General features: G+C 41.4%; 1 protein-coding gene across 3 annotated transcripts in view; it reads left to right on the top strand.

Moving 5' to 3' along the window:
* The window catches only part of SDC2 (syndecan 2), a 117943-nt gene extending 103814 nt beyond the window's left edge, over positions 1-14129 (top strand). For all 3 annotated transcript variants that reach the window (XM_008001155.3, XM_073018230.1, XM_038000260.2), the window contains exons 3-5: positions 6328-6461; positions 11820-11955; positions 12871-14129. In XM_008001155.3, coding sequence (XP_007999346.1) covers positions 6328-6461; positions 11820-11955; positions 12871-13034 — 434 coding nt within the window. In that variant the 3' untranslated portion in view covers positions 13035-14129. The remainder of the gene's footprint in view (positions 1-6327; positions 6462-11819; positions 11956-12870) is intronic.
* Positions 14130-22934: the final 8805 nt, after the last annotated feature.

A 22934-nucleotide genomic window follows, 5' to 3' on the forward strand; every position in this document is an offset into this window, starting at 1 on the left:
CTCTGAAAGGATAGATTCTATTAGTATTTCCATTATTCCCACAAGAAAACCTGAGGCACAGAGAGATTCACTTGCCTCAGGTCACACTGTTAGAAGGTAATGGAGCCGGGATAGTGAGACAGTGAGGGAGTTGGGCGTGAGAATGTGTTTTCTTTCATTCCTTTGCTGTGCTACCTCCTTGTGTCATAAACCCCTTTTAGAATTATCCGGTTCCAGCTTAAAAATACCCCGGGGTTTGGCCAGTGTACCATCTATCCCTTCTCCCATCCAACCATCCAGTAGAAAAGCAAGTGGATTGGAAGAGATGACTGAAGGCTCAGAGGGGACTTCCTGGGCAAGGAGATAGGACTACGTTCTATATGTGGGCTCAAGTATGGGCATTAGCAAACAGGAAACCCTTCATAGGCATTTGCTGTGTGCCACACGCTGTGCCATGCTCTTGGGGCACAGAGATAAGAAAGACTTGGTCTCTGTCCGTAGGGGACCAAGAGTCTAAGGAAAGAAATACAAACATGAGAAATAATCATTGTGATACCCGGTGAGGGGTGACATAATATAGGAAAGGGCTGTATAACAAAAATGTAAGAGTTAAAATATAGACCTTTGGTTAAAGATGGCAGATTGAACACTACTACCTGTCAGTATGCAACTAAATTGACAGAAAAGAATTGGGCGTGAACTGATAAGGACAAACAAAACAGTAAAGGGAACAAAAGCCATGAAGTTTTGAAAGCTGGGAAGAAGATGAGCTAGTGGGGACAGACTTGGCAGGCTTCAGAAGGCTGAGTTCGTTAGCAGTGGGGAGAGCTAAGACGCAACCCAGTTAACACAGCAGACTCTCTTGGGATCTAGGAATCGGTGGCATTCAGTGGAGGGTGAGAGTAGTGTTCAACTCAGATGATTGGCTGGAAGTCTAAGAAGCAAGTAGATCCCCTGATTCTTTTCCTCTGTCACATGGGGCTCATGTTCCCTGACCTCAGAGGGAAACCTGGGGATTCATTATCTGGAGAGGATAAAACAGGACCCGGGGGTATTTCAGGAACAGATGGGGCTGGGGGTACCTTATGTAAAACAGAGAGAATAAGTTCTTAGATTAAGAATAATTTAATGTGGTGTGATCCCCAGTTGTCTTGTCTTCTCCCAGTCAGTTTCCAGAACACTGGCAGTCTGTCCTTTTACCCTCTGGGTAAGGGACTGAGGGGCTCCCCTCTGGGAAGCTGGACCAATTCAAAGAGAGTGGCCTGGGAGCTCTCCAGTGAAACATACAGCTCTATACTACAAAGAATAAAACTGCAATGAGAAGTGAAAAAATTTCAGTCAAGGGGATGATGCCCACATTTGACACGCCTCTCCTGTATGCTCAAAGCTTCTAGTCCGCTTTTCAGTGTTTGCCTCTTCAGTATAAAAAGGCAACCAAGGCTCCCGAGACATATAGGAAAAACTTGTAGCATGAGAGGAAGAGAAACCCCCAAATTGGGAGAGGACAGCCACTTCCAGGAAGAAGAAAATTTACAGAAAAACAGTAAATTCAGAGAGAAAAGCAGATGTTCAAACAATGGCCCCAAAACAGGATACTATAAAACAGGAACGTTCTGAGAGTTCTTAGAGTGTGGGACTGTCATGTCAAAAATGAAAAGCTCATTTAGAAGTTGAGAAGACACAGAGGGTATTCATTCATTGAGGAAGTATTTCTTAATCACTCAGTACATGGGGGAACAGGTACCATTCTAGGTTCTAGGGACACTTCAGTAAATAAAATCTAACAATGTTTTCTCTGGTGATAGGATAATTGTATTTATTCCTTTATGTATTTCTGTGTTTCCAAATTCATACTTGCAAATGTATTTGAAAAAGTATTATTTTTATAAGTTGTCTTAGTCCATTCAGGTTGCTATAGCAAAATACTTTGAATAATTTATAAATTTATTGGTCTCAGTTCTGGAGGCTGGGAAGTCAAAGACCAAGGCACAGCAGATTTGGTGTCTGGCGAGGGCTTTCTCCCTACTTTTTAGGTGGTGCCTTTTTGCTGCGTTCTCACGTGGCAAAGGGGACAGTGTCCCTCAAGCCTCTTTCAAAAGGGCACTAATTCCATTCCATGAGGGCCCTGCCGCCATGACCTGCTCACCTCCTGAAGTCCCTCTTCTTAATACTGTTGCATTGGAGATTAGGTTTTAACACATGGATTTTGGGGAGACATATTCATACCATAAGTAAAAGAAAATGTTGTTTTAAAAGAGAAAATAAGGCTGGGTGTGGTGGGTCACACCTGTAATCCTAGCACTTTGGGAGGCTGAGGTGGGTGGATCACTTGAGGTCAGGAGTTCGAGACCAGCCTGACGTTGCGAAACCCCATCTCTACTAAATATACAAAAATCAGCCAGGCGTGGTGGCACATGCCTATAATCCCAGCTACTTGGGAGGCTGAGTCAGGAGAATCACTTGAACCCAGGAGGCGGAGGTTGTAGTTAGCTGTGATTGCGCCATTGCACTCCATTGCACGACAAGAGCGAAATTCCTTCTCAAAATAAATAAAAAATAACACACATACACAAAAAATAAGAGAGTGAGCATAGGAACATAGAGACAGAAACAGTGCCCTGATGGAGAGATCAAGGAAGGCTTCAGAGACGGGGTGATATTGATGCTGTACTTGATAGTGTGATCTGGAGTTTCCCAGGTGGAAATAGGCCTTGGAGTAGTCTACTTCAGACAGGGAGAACAGTGGGACCTGAAGGAGGAGGTATTCAGTGGGGCTCCCAGATTTCTGGTTCAGACAAAAGAGTTAATGTTTTTAATAAAGATACTGAAAGCAGAAGAGCCATCTGAGACAGATTGCCCATCTGTCTCTACCTTTTATTTTTTTTGAGACAGAGCCTCACTCTGTCTCCCAGGCTGGAGTGCGGTGGTAGGATCCCAGCTCACTGCAGCCTCCTCCTCCCAGGTTCAAGCAATTATCCTGCCTCAGCCTCCCATAGCTGGGACTACATGTGCCTGCCACCACACTTGGCTAATTCTTTGTATTTTTAGTAGAGATGGGGTTTCACCGTGTTAGCCAGGATGGTCTCAATCTCCTGACCTCATGATCTGCTGGCCTCGGCCTCCCAAAGTGCTGGGATTACAGGCGTGAGTCACTGTGCCTGGCCCTGTCTCTAACTTTGAAAGTGCCAGCTTAAGGGGGATTTACTATTTTACAAATCTCTTCCCTCATACAGATTCATCCCACTTCTATATTGATGACTCATCTTGGTAATTCCTGTGAAACAAGGGGGTCTTTAAAAGCCCTATATTGAAATTTTTCATTTCTCATTGACGTTTTATTCTTTGTAAGAAAATGATTCATTATAGGAATGAATTAAGCATACTATATATAAAATGTTGATAGATAATTAGGTCAGCTGACAAAACAGCCTTATATTTCTGGACCCATCATTATTAATGACCTCTATTTACATAACAGTTTATGTAGAATGCTTTAAATATGTATCATGTCTGTGAGATATGTATTTGTGACATATATGTACCTTCGTGGGTTAGTTATTATTAGCCCCATTTTACAGATGAAGAAACCAAGACTCAAGTATTACTTGCCTAAGAGTACAGAGCTAATAAATGCCAGAACCAGTACTAGGTTTGTTTGCTTTTTTAATACCAAACCCTGTATTTATACCAACATGCCCTGCCATTTCTTCTGTATGGTAATGAATATATGTGTTTTGAAATTAAAGGAGACAGTTGATTAATTAAGAAATGAACCAGCCAGGAGCCAGGCACAGTGCCTCATACCTAAAATCTCAACACTTTGGGAGACCCAGGCAGGAGGATCCCTTGAGCTCAGGAGCTCGAGACCAACCTGGCAACATAGTTGAGACCCCGTCTCTACAAAAAAAAAAAAAAGTAATAATTTTTTTTTAATATTAGCTGGGCACAGTGGCACATATATTTGGTTCCAGCTACTCAGGAGGCTGAGGTGAGAGCATTGCTTGAGCCCGCAAGTTTGAAGCCACAGTGAGCCATGATCGCACCCCTGCACTCTGGCCTGGGTGACAGAGCAAGAAAAGAAAATGAAAGAAATGAACCATAGCCATCGCACGTGTTTTCAGCATGTTACCTGTTGTTTTCCCACCTGCTTATTGCATTGATATGATTCTGTGGAAAATACCCATTTTCTTTTGTTTGAGGAATTTAGAGGTATTTGTCATTCATTGTTTGAGGAAGCCTGGTTAGTTTGGGTTACAGAGTTGGAGTTCGCTTGAGTTGTTACAAATTTGACAAATGATCCACTTGAAAGGAATTTGTATTTGAATGTCAGAAATTCTCAAATGCTATTCTAGTGAAAAGGCAACAACAACAAACAAAAATCATGCTCAGGTAGGTAGAAAGTCACTTGTTGAACAAATACCAGATCAGAGCTCGTTATGTCTTAGACACTGTGTTAGGCACTCAGGGGCCTATTAGGGAGAAGGCAGGTACAGCGGTTCATGGAAAGGTCGTAGTGGCTTGGATTGCAGTGGTGGCCCTGGAACTGTAGAAAGGTGTTAAGAGTGGAGGGATGATAAGAAGATAAGATTGATAGGACTGGGTAATGGATTCAAAAACAAGGTGAGGAAGAGGAAGTCAGAGTTTTGGTGTGTAGGAACAGAGGGTTTCAGTCACCACAAGGTCACACGGGGAGAAGACATAGGGACCGTAAGTTCTGATGTGGACATGTTCAGAGGTGTGTTGTACCTTTGAGTCATTCAAGTGAAAATGCCAGGAAGGCCACTGGGTATGAGTCTGACTTTGAGAGGGGTGGTAAAAGCCGATGATGTAAATTTAGGTATCATCTGTGCTTAGCTCATTTATTGACGTTTATTGACATTGTGGACATGGATGAGGGAGAAAGTATAGAGTAAGAAGAGGCCTAGGGACAGCCCTTCAGATACTCTTTGATATTTGATGTCCAGGTAGAGGAGGATAAACTGGCAAAGGAGACTTAGAATAGCCAGAGAGCTGAAGGAGGAAGCCAGGAACTCGTAGGAACCCAAAGAAATAGGGTTCGTCAGGAAGCAGATGGCACCTGACAGTGTGCAGTAGTGCTAGGAAGTTCTACTAGAGGAAGGCAAGTCTGAGAAGTGCCATTGGGTGCTGTGGATACTGGTGACCTTAACAAAACAGTATTAATAGTGATGACAGGGAAAATGCTCCTGGAGGGAGTAGAATGCAGAGTGGAGAAGATGGTGAGGACGAGAGCTAGTGAGTATCCACCCCCGTTGGAAAAAATCTGCCTGTGAAACCAGGAGAGAGCCAGGCACGGTGGCTTACACCTGTAATCCCAGAACTTTGGGAGGTTGAAGCGGGTGAATCACAAGGTCAAGAGATCAAGACCATCCTGGCCAACATGGTAAAACCCTGTCTCTCTAAAAATACAAAAAATTAACTGAGTGTGATAGCATGTGCCTGTAGTCCCAGCTACTCGGGAGGCTGAGGCAGGAAAACCATTTGAACCTGGGAGGCAGAGGTTGCAGTGAGCCGAGATTGTGCCACTGCACTCTATCGAGCCTGGCAACAGGGCAAGACTCCATCTCAAAAAAAAAAAAAAAAAGAAAAGAAACAAAAACAAAACAAAACAAAAACCCAGGAGAGTGGGCAGGAACTCACATGAAATAAAAAGTCAGCCATAGGAGAGTTTTCCTGTTTTGTATTTTGTTTTGTTGTGAGTTTTTTTTTTTTTTCTTTTGAGGCAGAGTTTCACCCTGTCCCCCAGGCTGGAATGCAGCGGCGTGACCTCTGCACACTGCAACCTCCACCTCCCGGGTTCAAGTGATTCTCCTGCCTCAGCCCCCCGAGTAGCTGGGATTACAGGCGTGCGCCACCACGCCCAGCTAAATTTTTGAATTTTTAATAGAGACAGGGTTTCACCATGTAGGCTGGGCTGGTCTTGATCTCCTGACCTCGTGATCCGCTCTCCTCCGCCTCCCAAAGTGCTGAAATGACAGGCGTGAGCCACCACACCCAGCCTGTTGTATTGATATTTGGAGCATGTTTCAGTGTAGATGGGAAAAAATCTTGTCAAGCAGGGAGAGAAGGAACATGCAAGTGAAAGAACTGCTGCTTGAGTGTTGAGGATAATAATATTAAGGAAAAACCTGCTAGGCTACCCACAGACACCTTTGAAATCACTTCTGCATCGTGGTGAAGACCACAGGAAGCTTTGTGCCGAAGTCTTAAGGAGCCAGCATTTTGAAAGAACGTGATTCTGTCAGTGTCAACCTCAGGCAATAGTGCCTGATAATGGAGACATCTGTGTCATATTTGCCATGCTCAGTACATCTTCACTTACTTTTCCAGGAGCTGATGAGGATGTAGAGAGTCCAGAGCTGACAACATCTCGACCACTTCCAAAGATACCGTTCACTAGTGCTGCTCCAAAAGTGGAAACCACGACGCTGAATATACAGAACAAGATACCTGCTCAGACAAAGGTGTGTTCTATTTTCCATTGCATTGCATTAACAGGTTATTATAAATGCTTCACTTTACTGACTGTACACACAGTCCCTTTTTTATTATTTTCTTCTTTTTTGGAGCTGCCCATCATGAACTATGTACACAACAGTTCTTTTAAAAGGCCCCACTTAAAATTGTATAAGGACAAATGGTCTTAATGGTGGTGTTATAAATGGCTCTTCCTTACGCTTTTTGATCACTTTGGCATTTACCCACGTATGATTTCTGTCATCCTGGCTCAAATTATATACAACTATTTTTCACATGGCCCTCTTTCTTAAGGAACATCTGAAGCCCAGTTAAGAAGTAAAGCCCTGTTTCTTTGGTTTCTTGGTTTGTAGGTTACGTAATTAGAAGACTCCAGGTCACATCTTGAGATGATCCTAGTCTCACTAAGTCATTTCTCAGTCTTCTTAGGCCTGTCATCAGTAGTATGTAATCCTTGACCTCTCTTGATGTTGATGAACCTGGGTACATCTGTATATATTCATTTTGAGAACTGACTTATTCAGAATAAGAACTTTGGCGTTAGACCTGAGTAAAGTGACCAGCTAATGAAAACTTGGAGCTTGTGATTTTGACCTCGTTAATATTGTAGTTAGCTGACCATCCACTAATAGGTAACCCACTGAAGTTAGAACATGCATATTAAAGTCTGGCAAAGACCTACGTTTCAAATCCTGGGTCCAGTCACGTTTCTTAGCTTCTGAACCCATTTCCTATGGGCTGTGAAGAAGATGAAATGCGAGTGCAGGTAGCATGGCACCTGAGACGTAGTCACCATTCTGTAAGCATTAACTGAATTTGGTGGAGCAGAAGAGACCAAGCCAGTTCACCAAATGAGCATGTGTAATAACTGTAGTGGTAGACTTCGCAGTCAGTGCAGGGGTAACATACGGCTTATGAAAACTCAGAAGCACAAGCATCCCCTTTTGGAGCTCACCCATCTGTTGATTAGAAATGAGATGCTGCCAAGCTTTAGCAGCAGACAGGATATGGATATGGAAGGCTGTTTGATGAAGGTGGCGACAGGCCTTCCTTAGAGTAAGAATTATCCCCTCTTCAGGCAGGAATGCATGTGGGCTTTTCTTACCCTTGCCCGATTATCTTTGTTCTTCCTCCTCTTCCTCCATCCTCCCAGTGCATGTGACTGGAATGGTGAATGGCACAGCTGGACGGGTTTCCACAAATGTGGAATAGCCAGGAAGCCAGCCCTGTCCAAATTGAAGTGCTCTCTGTAGGACCAAGAAGAGTCAATTACTGTTAGTGGTAGACTTCACAGGCCAGGCGGTAGGAAGGCAGGGAGAGAGCCCTGTGAGAACTGAGAGCGACTCACCTGGCATATGCTGGATCCCTGCATAGAAGCTACTGTATCAATGTATAGTTGAGTGAATGAAACAAAAAAAGAAAGGGAGAAATGAAAAGTGTAGGTGCAGTTGGTGGTAGGATGACTGAATGCCTCAGAGTGTGTGTGGCACAGTTATCTGCTATCTACTGAATATGCATTTGGCTCTTACCACATTTTTATTTGACCACTTCTCTTGACTAAATCTGTTGAAGTCAGAGACAATTAGGACTCACTAGCTTGAGGGAAGAAACTCTCCTGGGTGAGTTTTGGCTTGTAGCGATAGAGAGTTGTATCCTAAGCAAGACTTAATTTGACATAGAGTTCTGGTTTGTTAACAAGAATGAATTGACCACTAATTTAAGTTTTTAAAAATTGGTTTTAAGGAAGTAATTGCATCAGATCGAGATAAAAAATATAGAACTTTGGCAGGGGAACTTAAAAATTAAGGAGCCCAAACTATTTTAATACTTTTATATTCTTATTATCATTTGTGTTCTATGTAGTAATAATAAAAATTCATCCATTTATGGGAGATTTATTGAGTGCTATTCATTATGTGTCAAACACTGTTCGCAGCACTGATAATGATAATATTGATCATGAATAACATGAATAATAATGATTAAATTTTTCATTTTGGTCTTTATGTGGTACAGCCGAATTGAACATTGCCTCTAGGATACCATTAGTGTAGATTTTGCTTTTGAATCGGTCTCACAGTGGCATTAATGTCACTGTTACAGATATCCTCTCTAGTTTGTTATAAATTTAAGTGACTAAAATGCAAAAAAAGGCATCTCATTATTTGTTTGAGCAGAGCATCACTCACAAGCTTTTACTTCTGTTCCATTTCCATGGCATCCAAACAACCAGACATGGATGTGGCAGATCTTTACTTGGCCTCATTTAATCATCCCTGCTGCCTTTTTGCAGATTGATTTTGCACATATATTCATACAAGAGTTAAGGTATTTCAGATTAGTTCCATATTACAAAATGGTTTCTTCTTAGTCAAGCCTCTGCTTCCATATGATAAAACATTTTGACTTGAAAAATGAAATTTCCACCCAGAGCCGCTTGAGGCTTGTGCACCTCCAGCTGCAGGGCGGCTCCAGTTATGTGGAGTCCTTCAGTCCCCATACTCTCAGATCTCTGGATTGCACGCTTTGTTCAACCTGCCGGATCAGAAGCTGAGTCAGAGGAAACTGAAAAGATCAACTCTCTTAAATGACTTTAGGGACCAAAAAATCCCATGGTGAAACCATATGATTTGTAATAACAATGAAACAAAGATGATGTGGATATGGATAAATTAAACTCAGACTCTCATATTACAGTCACTGCTTATGTCCATTTCATTTCTCACCAGAACTTGTTTACCTCTCTCCTTAGTCACAAACCTGAGTATTCACCTATTTGAGATTTCTCTTCCCTTTTCTAACCTGTGATAGTAAAGCAGTACTAATGAGCAGTGAAAAGGTTTCTAGACTAGAACCCAGATAATCCATTCTCTGATCTGTTGTCCGTCCTTCCACCAGGCAGCCAATTAATGATGGGCTTTTCATGAGAAGAATAGAAAAAAATCAGGAAAAATACTGCCAATGAGCTGCTCTCTTCTGCTTTACTTTGGTACCCGAAGGCCTGGGAAGGCCTATCATATCTTCTTCTCTCATAGTAATAGAGAGGACCGTGACCTTTTCAGTGCATATTGTGCACCAGTGCAATGAACATTTTTCTATGGCCTCTGCTTTTTGTAAAGCATAGCAGGTTGAGGTTTAGATAGTACAGAGTTTCTTGCAACTTGAGAATGACAATTACTCTTTATTGTACTTTATTACATACCACCTTCAGTGGAAGCCTAGCTTTCTGCTCACTGAGACAGGGACCTACTGATCTTACATACCCTAGAGTACAAATGAATCTACCTGGTGTAGCTTATGGTCCTTCCTAGCAATGGGGGTGGCCTTAAGGTGCAGAAAAGAAGTATGATGTCGTCAGGGTCCCACAGGAGCTACTTGCACAGCCCAAGAAGGTGAGGTCTTTTCTTCTTACACTCTTTAAGCCTCTAGACTTAACTAGCAGGCCGCCATTTTGGATGAACTCCAGCCTTCAGAAAGCAATCAGTTGCTTTGCTGAGCCATGGTATGTTAGACCCTGTGGATCCTAATGAAGATGGTAGGAAGCTCTCAGGAACTTATGAAGAGTAGTAGAACTGAGGATTATTGTCTGAAGTCTTTTTTTTTTTTTTTTTTTTTTTGAGACAGGGTCTCACTCTGTCACTCAGGCTAGATTGCAGTGGCACAATTATAGCTCACCCCAGCCTCCAACTCCTGGGATCAAGAGATCCTCCACAGGTACACAGCACCATGCCTGGCTAATTTAAAAAATGTTTTTGTAGAGATGAGGTCTGAGCATGTTGCCCAGGTTGGTCTCAAATGATCCTCTCACCTCGGGCTCTCTACCCAGCCACATTTAGTCTTTAAACCTCAATGAAGTTGACAGTGTTTTCATCAGTGATGTTGGCCAACAAGAACTTCAGACTGTTAGAGAATGAACAACTCCTTTGAATGGGACTTCTCTAACCCACTGGTTCTCAAACTATAGAATTGTCTGGAGAACTTAAATAGCAATAAAAATCAGTGCCAGCTACATAGTGCCCTGTACAGCTCAGAAGTGAAGGAGTAAGAATTGGGACAGTGCTGTTGGATTGGAGCAGTCAGAGGGAGATGGTGACCTGAAGTCAGACCAATTGAAATGGAACCTCTGGTAGGAAGCCTGTATTTTTTTCATAGAAAGATTGGGGACCACTGAACTACAGCACAGATGTTAAGAATCATTTTTGATGATGAAGAGGTGGTGGAAATGGCCTCACAGGTTTTCTACTGGGAGTAAGTGGTAGATTGGGTGAGGACTGGAAGCTACCCAACACGTGCAGTTCTGAGGTCGAAGCAGGATGGGAGCTGAGGTGTGATGTGCTGGCCACCTTAACAAAGCTGTGGAAATGAGACCCCAAGGGAAGAAGTTACTGTGAGAGCAAGATGGAGGCAAATTGACAGTGCTGTGACATGGATAACATATGATAAGAAATGCGTCGAAATAGATAACTTGGGAACACCCCAAAATACAGCGCCATTAATGGGAATAGAAAAGGAGGCTGATCCAATTCAGCAGTGAATTAATTACTATTTAGACTTGACGAGTAGAGTTAAAGGTGGTACAGCCAACAGTTAATGTCCTGCAGGCTGCTGACTTCTTGGGAATAATGCTGACTAGAGATGGCGGCTGTGAGAGGTATTCCCATAGATTTCTACTTGAGCATTGTGCAGTGTCTGAGACCCTGTGAGTGTCGTTCACTAGACAGGTGAGGAAATCCAGGTGGAGAAAAGAAGTATGATATGATCAGGGAGGAGCTACTTGCACAACCCAAGTCCCCGGAAGTCCTGGTCCAGGGTTTGCTGAAGGTGATATGACTAGGGGGAAGCATTAGGAGTAAGGCTTGGGGGTTGCTCCCTTCAGAGTGGGGACAGGAAAAGCCCAGTCAGGCGTGAGAGAATATCTGAAAGGGAGCTGTTGTCATCGTGCCCTGTGTAGTTGAGAAGTGAAGGAGTAAGGAGAACTGGGGCAGTGCTGTTGGGTTAGAGCAGTCGGAGGGAGATGGTGACCCAAAGTTAGAAGAGTGGTGAGAAAGTAGAGATCTTAGGAAATGTCCACTAAAACAACCTCACCATGTCCTTAGCATTATTATGAACTCACTAGCTCTCTGACTTGCCTGATCATGCGATGGGTGTTACGCAAAACCATGAACTACATGGGTCCATCATGACACTCACCCATGGCTATAAACATCACACAAGTGATTATTCCAACTATTTCCTAAACTCATTCTTTGGGGAAAAAAAAAAGGAATTTTGGAGTATACTCATTATTTCTTCCTTCCAGCACATTTTCTTAAATCAATGTAATCTTTCCCTGTTTCCCATACCAGTCACCTGAAGAAACTGATAAAGAGAAAGTTCACCTCTCTGACTCAGAAAGGAAAATAGACCCATCTGAAGAGGATACAAATGTGTATACTGAGAAACACTCAGACAGTCTGTTTAAACGGACAGAAGTCCTAGCAGGTGAGTATCCTGGTGGGTGTCAGGTGGGAGGGTGCCTGTATAGGCTTCTGTTAGTCTAAGTGATGTTCAGAAGTGCAGCAAAGCTTGCTGTCACCTTTCTGCTGAAAGCAGTCTTGCGGATGCTTGCTTCTACAGCGAGAAGCAAGAGGCTCAGCAAACATTGTCTTTATTGTCCACCAGCTCCCTCAACCTACCCCTTCACCAGCCATCGTGCAGGGGATGGGAGGTAGCCTAAAAGAGGGAAAGTTAACATCCGAATTGTTCCAGAACAACTGGATGTAGAGAGATGGCAGAGTGTGAAGATCCATCAGTCTTGCTCGAAGGCGTTCCACATTTCAAAATAAAGAGAAGGAAAAGTTCTTTAGGGGGAAGGCAGTTCACATATGTACTGCTCAAGGTGTTAAGAACGTTATTTCTATTTTAACTTAATTGGATGGAAGTGCACATGTTTTAAAGGGGAAAATTTTCAAGATTTAGGAACACTTGATAGTCTCAAGTCCAAGAATAGAAATAAATTTGCATGCTTTTTTCATATATACTCTTTAAAATTTTAAGTCAATTACACTATGTTTTCTGTGGAAAAAAGCAATTAGAAAATTAGAATATGAAATGTGAGTTCTGAAAAGACAGAAGTAGTTTTCAAGTATGGAATGAGTTAAGACAAGGCCAGCTTTTTCTTATTGAGGTTTTTGGGTGGTATTGTTAACACTAACCAAAGAAATTACTGTACCTTCCTGAGGAGTTTGAGATTTGCATAGTTACCAGGTTGCTTCATTGAATCCAGTTTTTTTTCTTTTATTGGGGTTTTCAAAGTAAACCTTTTAGAAAAGTGTAAGTAGATTGGGCTTGACAATAAAGCTAATGTCTGCAACCCTTGAATCTCTTCTAAAGTCATCTTCCTTTTGATTGTTTCAGCTGTCATTGCTGGTGGAGTTATTGGCTTTCTCTTTGCAATTTTTCTTATCCTGCTGTTGGTGTATCGCATGAGAAAGAAGGATGAAGGAAGCTATGACCTTGGAGAACGCAAACCATCCAGTGCTGCTTATCAGAAGGCACCTACTAAGGAGTTTTATGCATAAAACTCCAACTTAGTGTCTCTATTTATGAGATCACTGAACTTTTCAAAATAAAGCTTTTGCATAGAATAATGAAGATCTTTGTTTTTTGTTTTTTTCATTAAAGAGCCATTCTGGCACTTTAATGATAAAATCCCATTGTATTTAAAACATTTCATGTATTTCTTTAGAACAACATAAAATTAAAATTTAACATCTGCAGTGTTCTGTGAATAGCAGTGGCAAAATATTATGTTATGAAAACTCTCGATGTTCATGGAATTGGTTTAAACTTTTATGCGCAAATACAAAATGATTGTCTTTTTCCTATGACTCAAAGATGAAAGCTGTTTCATTTGTGTCAGCATGTCTCAGATTGACCTTACCAAGTTGGTCTTTCTTTGTTAATTTATCTGTTGTCGCCCTCCTCTCCTCTGCCCTCCCTTCTTGTGCCCTTAAAACCAAACCCTATGCCTTTTGTAGCTGTCATGGTGCAATTTGTCTTTGGAAAATTCAGATAATGGTAATTTAGTGTATATGTGATTTTCAAATATGTAAACTTTAACTTCCACTTTGTATAAATTTTTAAGTGTCAGACTATCCATTTTACACTTGCTTTATTTTTCATTACCTGTAGCTTTGGGCAGATTTGCAACAGCAAATTAATGTGTAAAATTGGATTATTACTACAAAACTGTTTAGTCATATCTATCTAATCATATCTTCTTTTGGGAGGATTTGATGTAAGTTACTGACAAGCCTCAGCAAACCCAAAGATGCTAACAGTATTTTAAGAAGTTGCTGCAGATTCCTTTGGCCACTGTATTTGTTAATTTCTTGCAATTTGAAGGTACGAGTAGAGGTTTAAAGAAAAATAAGTTTTTGTTCTTAAAAATGCATTTAAGTTGTAAACGTCTTTTTAAGCCTTTGAAGTGCCTCTGATTCTATGTAACTTGTTGCAGACTGGTGTTAATGAGTATATATAACAGTTTAAAAAAAAGTTGGTATTTTATAAGCACAGACAATTCTAATGGTAACTTTTGTAGTCTTATGAATAGACAAATTGTAATTTGGGAACATAAAAACTACTGAATAAATCATGTGGCCTAATATTGAAAATGTCACTGTTATAAATTGTGTACATTTTTGATCAAATGTACATCTCCCCTTTGCTAACGGCCGTCTGCTCTCAAGGATGACGTGGGTTTGATTGCTAAGTGTTCCACAGTGTCTGTAAATCAAGACCAAAGAGCCTGTCGATGAGACTGTTTATTACTGAATTGGCCAGAGGAAATCTGAATGTATTATCCTGTGTGTGTCTAGGTAGAGATATTGGAAGGCTGCCAGGGAATTTCGAAGTTTGCAACCTTTATTGAATAGCTGATGGCAATATTAAGACAGACGCCTGCTTTTGCAAATAACTTCTAAGACTCTAAATTCCAAAGATCTGAAGGGGGCTTTCCTGATGTTGGTATCTAAGGCTTAGGCCTATAGATTGATTTACCTTTGCAACTGTGCTTCAAGTGTCTACTGAAGCTTAACCGAAGAACTAATAAATGGACTACAATAGCTCACGTTACAGGGAAGGAGGGTAGGCAAGGAGGCTCTGTGTGTTAAAATGAGGGCCTCACTGCTTTAGGATTGAGTGGCTGGAAAGAGTGATGCCTGGGGGAGGAGATGGAGGTATGAGGGTACCCTGGCTGGTACTTTCTGTACTAAACATTTCCTTTTTCTATTTTACCATTAATTTTGTTTTAAACTGTGAGCCGTCCAAGTAGGAAGACAGCAAAAAAAAGCAACTTTTCCAACATACAATTTACTTTTAATAAAGTATGAATACTTCATTTTGAGAGCATTCCCTGGAATTGCCACAGAATTCATTAGAAACATTTTTTAAGCAACACTTGGAACAGTGTTTACTTAAATCCTTAATGGCCTTAATTAATTCTCAAATTCCTGCCCCATCACGTACAGAATCAATTCACTTCAGAGTGACTAAAAGGAAACAGTGCTTTCTAAAGCCACGCAGTGTCCCTCAATTACAGAGGGTAGGAACGGTTATACCTCTAACTGTGCAAAGCAGAGTGAAATTCAATTCATAGAATAACAACTGCTTGGAATATCCGTGCCAGGAAAAGAAAAATTTCTGGCAAATATTTTGTCACTGCTGTAAAGCAAAATATTTGTGAAAGTGCCAAAATAAAGTCTGTCATGCCAAAAGTAAATCATTGTATAGACTGACATCCAGTTTTCTTCAACTGTACGCTTTCTGCTTAGTTTTTATTTTTAAGATGAAGTAAATAATACTATAAAAAGTGTTAGTAATGATTACTGAGTTCAGGAAAATTTTGGTAAAATGTAAATATTAAAGCCAATGTGAAAATTTCCTGTTTCCTTAACCACATGTAAATGATTTCCCTTGAGTGAATACGGCTTTGTGTTTGAGAGACTTGAAATATGCACACTGTCCCATTTTCAGCCCATAGTGGGAATAGGAAGCACTTGGGTTTTATTTTTGTTTTTCATGTTCAGCTGCAGGTGAGTGCGTAGTACCTGAATTTCAGGATTAGGACCTGTTTAATAAAAGTGAACAACATTATAAAAATTGCCATCTCTTAAGGATTGATAGTTTCACATCAAATGTTCAGTGAATTTTTGTTAATGCACTTTTTTGCAAGTTAGACAAAATGTACTTGTTATGGATATAGTCTGTTAGGTCTAGGAGAGTAAGCTAATTAAATAGAATACAATTACCTTCTTCAAGTGTCCCTAAAGAAACTACTGTGTCCTACTTCATAGTTTTAAGGAGCTTTATTTCTTCAATATGTTAGACATTTTGAAACATCAAGGAAAGATGTTAGGTGAGGAAAAATATAAAACCTAGAAATATTGTGGGGTTAATTTTATAAGTGTGATCTTTATAGTGTTATTACGATTACATAAGGGGGTGGTGGAGAAAAAAATATTTTTAAACATATTTGATAGTACCAAAAACGGCAACAACTTCGAGCAACGCTATCTCTAATGTGAATTTCTAAATTCTAAGCTCGCAGCAGACATCGGTGAGACTAAGAGGTTTCCAATTAAAATTAAGCCAGATGATAAATGGAGTAATCTGAATTGAGTGATCCCTAAGGTTTTTTTCAGGTCTAGTATTTTATGACAATAGTGAAATTTGAGACTTGGCCATTTCTGGGGAGTTACATTAAGTCAGCACAAAAAACTTTAAAAGGGTAAAACAACATCTTTTAGTGGTAAAAACAGTTTCCAGAATCACTTCTGTCCCACTCTATCTCCAAACTCTGGGTGACTTCACTCTTACGGTTTATGGTTGTAAATTTTCATTTATTTTTGTTTATCTGCTGCACATGATCTTTAGCAGGGCCTTTTCTGACCATGGAATCGTGATAACTTTGAGAGCAACTTGGTTTCCTGCGAATTAGCTGGGAGGGTGTAACCCAGGCTGTCAGTCCAACCCACAAATAGCAGAGTGAAATGTTAGGCTTTGGTGCTTCAGAGATGCTGAGTGCAAGATGCATTTATTCCAGTTTTGTTGGCAAAATAGCATTCAAAAAACAAATGCTTGTATGTGCAATCCATCAGAAGTTCAATCAACAAATATTTGCCTACTGACTATGCACTGGAAACTTCAAGCATTAGAAGGTATGGTGGTGAACCACATAGACAAGGACCCGGCTCACGTGGAGCTTTCATGAACTTGGTGTGGGTTGCAGAGTGGAAATAAAATCAATAAATGAAACTAACAAATGGACATTATCAGTTGGTAATTTCCACAATGGACACAATACAGTATAAGCTGACGTGTGGGACTGAAGGGCTGTAACAGTCCGGAGAGGCTAGGTATGCTATGGTAACAATCTGAAAGTCTCAGCAACTTAAAACAGCAAAGATTTCTTTCTTGCTCCACTCTGTGTCCTATTGGTTGATGGGGAGCTGTGCTCTGGATAATTGTCATCCCCTCTCCAGGGCTCAGGCTGATGGAGTAGCCATTATCTGAAACACTGGTGGTCACTGGTAGAAGGAAAAAGGGTGAAGCACACAGTGGGATCTTAAAGATTCCACCCATACTTAATTTGCCAAAGCAAGTCATATGGCCACATCTCATGTCCAGGGTGCAGAGAAGTGCAATCTTACTTTGTGCCTGGAAGGAGAGAGAGGGGATATTTGTGAGCAGCCATCATTACTACTACAGCTGAGTCAGCAAAGATCTCTGAGAAGAAAAGCCCTGAGTGATGTGTAGCCAGTTGTGCTAAAATCAGGACAAGCATGATTTTAGCTGTGAAAAGATCCTGAAGAGGGAACAAGCTTGGCATGTTGGAGTAACAGGGAGAAGACCAGTAGCTGGTGAGTGGGGAGACAGAGGTACAAGAGGTGGAAGAAGGGGGCTGAGAAGTGCAATTCCCTCTTAACTGGTGGTCTTCCTCTTTTGTTCCTTTGTATTTTATTTCCCACGAGGAAGCTAAACTGATCTCATTAAGGTAGAAATCAGTTTATGTTGCTTTCTCCATTGGCTCCTATAGCACTTAGAATAAAGCCCCTGCTTCTTACCCTTGCCCTTAAGGTCTGCAGGAACTGCCCCCTGAACAATGCATTATAAGTGGACACAGTGGGAGGTCATTATAGTCACCTAAGGAAGAAATGGTGGTGGCTTGGCCTAAAGTGGTCATAGTGGAGATGGAGAGGAACTGTTTGGGGAGGAACAATCAATTGGTCTTTCTAAAAGGTTGGAAGAAGTAGGAAGTGAAGAAAAGAATCAAAGAGGGCATTGCTATTTTTGAGCAGTGGATGAATCATGTTCTGAGAAGGAATCATGTTCTGCTAAACCAAGGGTTTGTATTGGGCCATGTTAAGTTAGAGAGGACTATTAGACAACCAAGTGGAGGTGTCAGGTGAACAATTACATGTCAGAATCGAACTCAGAGAAGAGGTCCTCTCTTGGAGCTGGAGATATTAATTTAGGGGAAGTGTTAGTGTTCATTTGCCTGTTGGCACTCTGATTCATTTCCTGCTCTTTCATGCTCTACTCTGCATGGCTTGAGGATGAGTGGATACCAGGAGAGTGGGGTGTGCAAGGTTGACCCACGCAAGCTACATTTCCCAAGCTTCCTTGCCAACTGGCCTCTGGGAAAGTTTGGCCAATGGAAGACACTGGCAAAAGACTGCAGTCAGTAGGAGAGGAAAAGCCAGAGTACTTTCCCCTCTCTTTGCTCTAGGCAACATCTCTAGCATGAATGCACTTCCTCTGTAGTTAAATCCCCACCAGGCAAGCCCTCCTCCATGTCCCTAGCTCCCACTATTCCTAAACTCTCATAACTCCACTTTCCTTCTTGGTTTCTCTACCCCTAGGGAGGCATCAACTTTCTGATGTTGGTATTCTCTCTCCAGTTTGCCCTTACAACTTTTCCAACATCTTTGCAACCAACTGGTATTAAATTCTCTCTATTGCACTACCAGGTGTGGGTTCTGTTTTCCTTCCTGGACCCCTGGTGATGACACAGGAGTGAACAGCATGTAGATGGTATTAAAAGCCGTGGGACTTTTAATACCATGAGATTATTTGCAGAGGTAAGTACAGTAGCACCCCCCCTTATCCAAAGGAGATACATTCCAAGACCCCTAGTGGGTCCCTAAAACCATGGAGATATCTAGCGCTATACTGTGTGAAAGTTGCTCATACAAATTGGGTCATTTTTTTCATATCCAACCAATTCAGAGTAAAGAAGCCTAAGAGAAAAAGAACGTATGGCATATAACATTGCTCTGAGAATGTAATTCTCCGCAAGCCTGGCTGCTGAAACTGCCTGTTGTAACCTGAAACTAGTTTTATCAACAGCTACTGAAACAAGCTGCTGTGTCTCTCAGACTAGTTTTACCTACTGCAGTCACTCACCATTCAGAGCTTGCCAGCTCTCCAGTGAACTTTCTTGAAAATGGTGCCAATGAACTTTCTTGAAAAGCAGTAGGTAACATTTCTCCTTTTTATAAAACCTCCAACCTTCTCTCGTTCTTTGGACATACTGAAGACCACCCAGTCTGTGTGCATTCCTTGAATTTCAATTCTTGCTTCCCATATAAAACATTTTATTATTTTATTTTTTTATTTTATATTTTATTTATTTTATTTTATTTTATTTTATATTTTATTTGAGATGGACTCTCACTGTCACCCAGGCTGGAGTGCCATGGTGAGATCTTGGCTCACTGCAACCTTTGCCTCCTGAGTTCAAGCGATTCTCCTGCCTCAGCCTCTCAAGTAGCTGGGACTACAGATATGCAGCACCAGGCCTGGCTATTTTTTGTATTTTTAGTAGAGACAAGGTTTCACCATGCTGCCCAGGCTAGTGTCAAACTCCTGACCTCAAGTAATCCACCTGCCTCGATCTCTAAAATGCTGGGATTACAGGCATGAGCCACCAAGCCTGGACTAAAACATTTTAAATTTAGAGATTCATCTCTATATCATATTTGACTTTGACAATTGTATAAACTATGTTTTTTCCTACACTTACATACCAATGATAAAGTTTGAATTATAAATTAGACACAGTAAGATATGAGCAACAACAATAATAAAACAGAACACTTATAACAATATAGTGTTCACGATTTCACAGACAGAAGACTCATTTTGACCTTAGATCTTAGCAGCCTCAGTATACAATATTTTTCTTTCCTTATGAAGTTGACAACTTTTACCTTTTCACTTAAAGGAAGCACTTTACAGCTTTTCTTAGAATATCTAAATTATCAGCATCACTACTCTTGCACTTTAGGACCATGATTAACCAAAATAAGAGTTACTTGAGCGCAAGCACTGTGATACTGTGACCATTGATCTGATAACCAAGATGGCTACTCAGTGACTAAGCAGTGGAGAGTGTCTACAGAATGGGGACATGGGACAAAGGGAGGATTCATGTCCCGGGTGGGATGCAGCAAAATGGCAGGACATTTCATCACACTACTCAGAACTACACAGAATTAAAAACTTATGAATTGTTTATTTCCAGAATCTTCCATTTAATTTTTTTTTTTCTTTTTTCGAGACAGAGTCTTACTCTGTCACCCAGGCTAGAGTGCAGTGGTGCAATCTCAGCTCTCTGCATTCTCTGCCCCCACCAGGTTCAAGCGATTCTCCTGTCTCAGCCTCCCGAGTAGCTGGAATTTCAGGCACCCGCCACCATACCGAGCTAATTTTTGTATTTTTTAGTAGAGATGGTGTTTCACCACGTTGGTCAGGCTGGTGTTGAACTCCTGACTCCAGGTGATCCACCCGCCATGGACTCCCAAAGTGCTGGGATTACAGGCATGAGCCACCACGCCTGGCGTATTTAATATTTTTGCACAGCAGTTGGCCTCAGGTAACTGAAACTGTGGAAAGTGAAATTGCAGGTGGGGGACTACCGCAAATAGAGAAGGATGATCCTGGGTCTGCCTTCTGGCAGTCTGACTATCTTTTTAGGTGAACCAGTACCTGATTCACTGTTGAGCACTGGTTTGCCATGTTGGCAGATGCTTAGCAGACAGCACAATCTTTCATTGCAAGGGAGGAAAGTCCCCACAATACACCACTGACACATTTTTGAGAAAATTAATAGTTAGGTAAAGTATCCTCTTCTACCTGGTCATTAATAACATAAAATCTGAACTGTTTTTAAAATAGAACATGGTAGTTGGGTGAAGGAGTAAGAATTATTTGAATATCAGGAAGTGCCACTATTATCTGTGTTTATAATGGGAAGATATCAGCAAATAAAGCAGTGAGTAATTCTCCCACTTGTAGCTTTGTCCTAGTCATTGAAAGCATGATTTTTGCCAACCTTAATTACATTCTGCTTCAGTAAATACCAGAGTATGCTTCAATTCCTCTGTCGAGATCAATTGCAGGCATGAGCAGTAAAGAGGGTAAAAATGTAGACAACTTAACTCTATGTCAGATCCAGGACTTAGAGATCATGAAGTTTCCTTTTCTGATAACCCCACATCTTAGTCCTTTATGCTTTTAGTATCTGTTACCCATTTTTTTTCACTTAGCTCCGTTTTTTCATGTGTAAAATAAAGATAATAATATCTACCACATTGACTTGTGGGAATTCAGTCAATGTGGTAGGCAATGGAAGTGATGCACTTAGTAGTGATGCACAATGGTAGTGATGGAAGTGATGCACTTAGTAATATATCTGGCCTCTGGGAGATCCTCAATATTCACGCCTGTAATCCTAGCACTCTGGGAGACCGAGGTGGGAAGACTGCTTGAGTCCAGAGTTGAGACCAGCCTGGCAACAGAGTGAGACACTGTCTCTACAAAAAACTTTCAAAAAACATTAGTTGGGCATGGTGTCATGAGCCTATTGTCCCAGCTACTTGGGAGGCTGAGGTGGGAGGATCACTGAAGCTCAGGAGATGGAGGCTTCAGTGAGCCATGATGGCACCACTGGACTCCAGCCTGGGCAAGAGAGCAAGATTATGTCTTAAAAAAAAAAAAAAGATAGTTAATTTATTCTTCTACCAAATGCTTCCTGAGCACTTTTCTGGGCACAATTCCAGTCCCTGGGAAGAGACAGACGATAACAAATAAGTTAAATAGTCATGGGCTATATAACATTGTTTGTGTCAATGATGGACTGCATGATGGTGGTCTTGTAAGATTATATTACCATATTTTTGCTGTACTCTTTCTAAGTTTATATATCTTTACATATATTAATACTTACTGTTGTGTTACAGTTGCCTGCAGTGTTCAGTATGGTAACATGCTGTACAGGTTTGTAACCTAGGAGTCATAGTTTATACCATATAGCCTAGGCATGTAGCAGGTGATGCCATCTAGGTTTATTTAAGTTCATTCTGTGCTGTTTGTACAACAGAATTGCCCAATGATGCATTTCTCGAAGCATATCCTCATTAAGTAATGCATGAGTGGCTGTGTGTCAGTGAAAAGGTGACATTTGAGCAGAGTTGAAGGTGGTAAGGGATTGAGCCGTGGTATGTGGGGAAGGGGAACCAGGGCCTTGGGGGATCTGGGAAGCATTGCAGGCAGAAGGAACAGCAAGTGCCAAGGCCTAGAGTGTAGCCAAGGAGCCAGTGAGCTAGAGAGTAGACTGGTGGGTAGTCAGGGCAGTATCCCTGGGCCAGACCACATATTTATGGCCTTGTACTCATTGTGATGACTTTAGGGAGCAGGATTTTCAGCCAAAACGTGACGTGATCTGACCTATGCTTAAAATTGGTTCTCAAACCTCGGCAGGGATCAGAATCATCGGTAGGTCTTGTTAAAACACAGATTTCTGGGCCCCAGCCCTGGAGTTTCTGATTCTGAGAAACTCGTGGGTGGAACCTGAGAATGTGCATTTCCAACAAGTTTCTCAGGTGCAGCGGCTGCTGCTCGAGCAGGAACTTCTTTTTGAGAAGCAGTGCGTCGGAGGGATTACTGTGATTTTACTTGGATTACCATGTTGACAATAGGCTAATTGGAGGTGGCAGAGGTGGGCAGAAACACAACAGGGAGACTAGTGAAGCTATCGCGGGACTCAAGGAGAGAGACAATCATGGTGATGGAAGTGGTCAGATTCTAGAGAGCCAGGGTAGCCTCAAAGTCAGGAAATCCAAGTGAATATATAATAAATGGTCTGTTGATGTTACATTACAATATCTGATAACATAATATAATCTGTGTTTTCAAACTTTAGGTCATCCCAGTTTTTGAAGATCTAACCAACCGGATTTGCTAACAAATCCTGGGTGACCCTCTCTTCTTCTTCCAGATGGCCGCACACTCCATAATCCTCTCCTCTTCTCAGGATATCAGGAACTACTGTCATTATTCATTCCCTCAATCAACCTCACTCCTTTTCCTCCACTCCTTTAGCCTTTAACATTATACCTTGTCTGGCTTTGTGTTGA

Source organism: Chlorocebus sabaeus, chromosome 8 (genome assembly GCF_047675955.1).
Source record: "Chlorocebus sabaeus isolate Y175 chromosome 8, mChlSab1.0.hap1, whole genome shotgun sequence".
In the NCBI taxonomy this organism is placed as follows: Eukaryota; Metazoa; Chordata; class Mammalia; order Primates; family Cercopithecidae; genus Chlorocebus; species Chlorocebus sabaeus.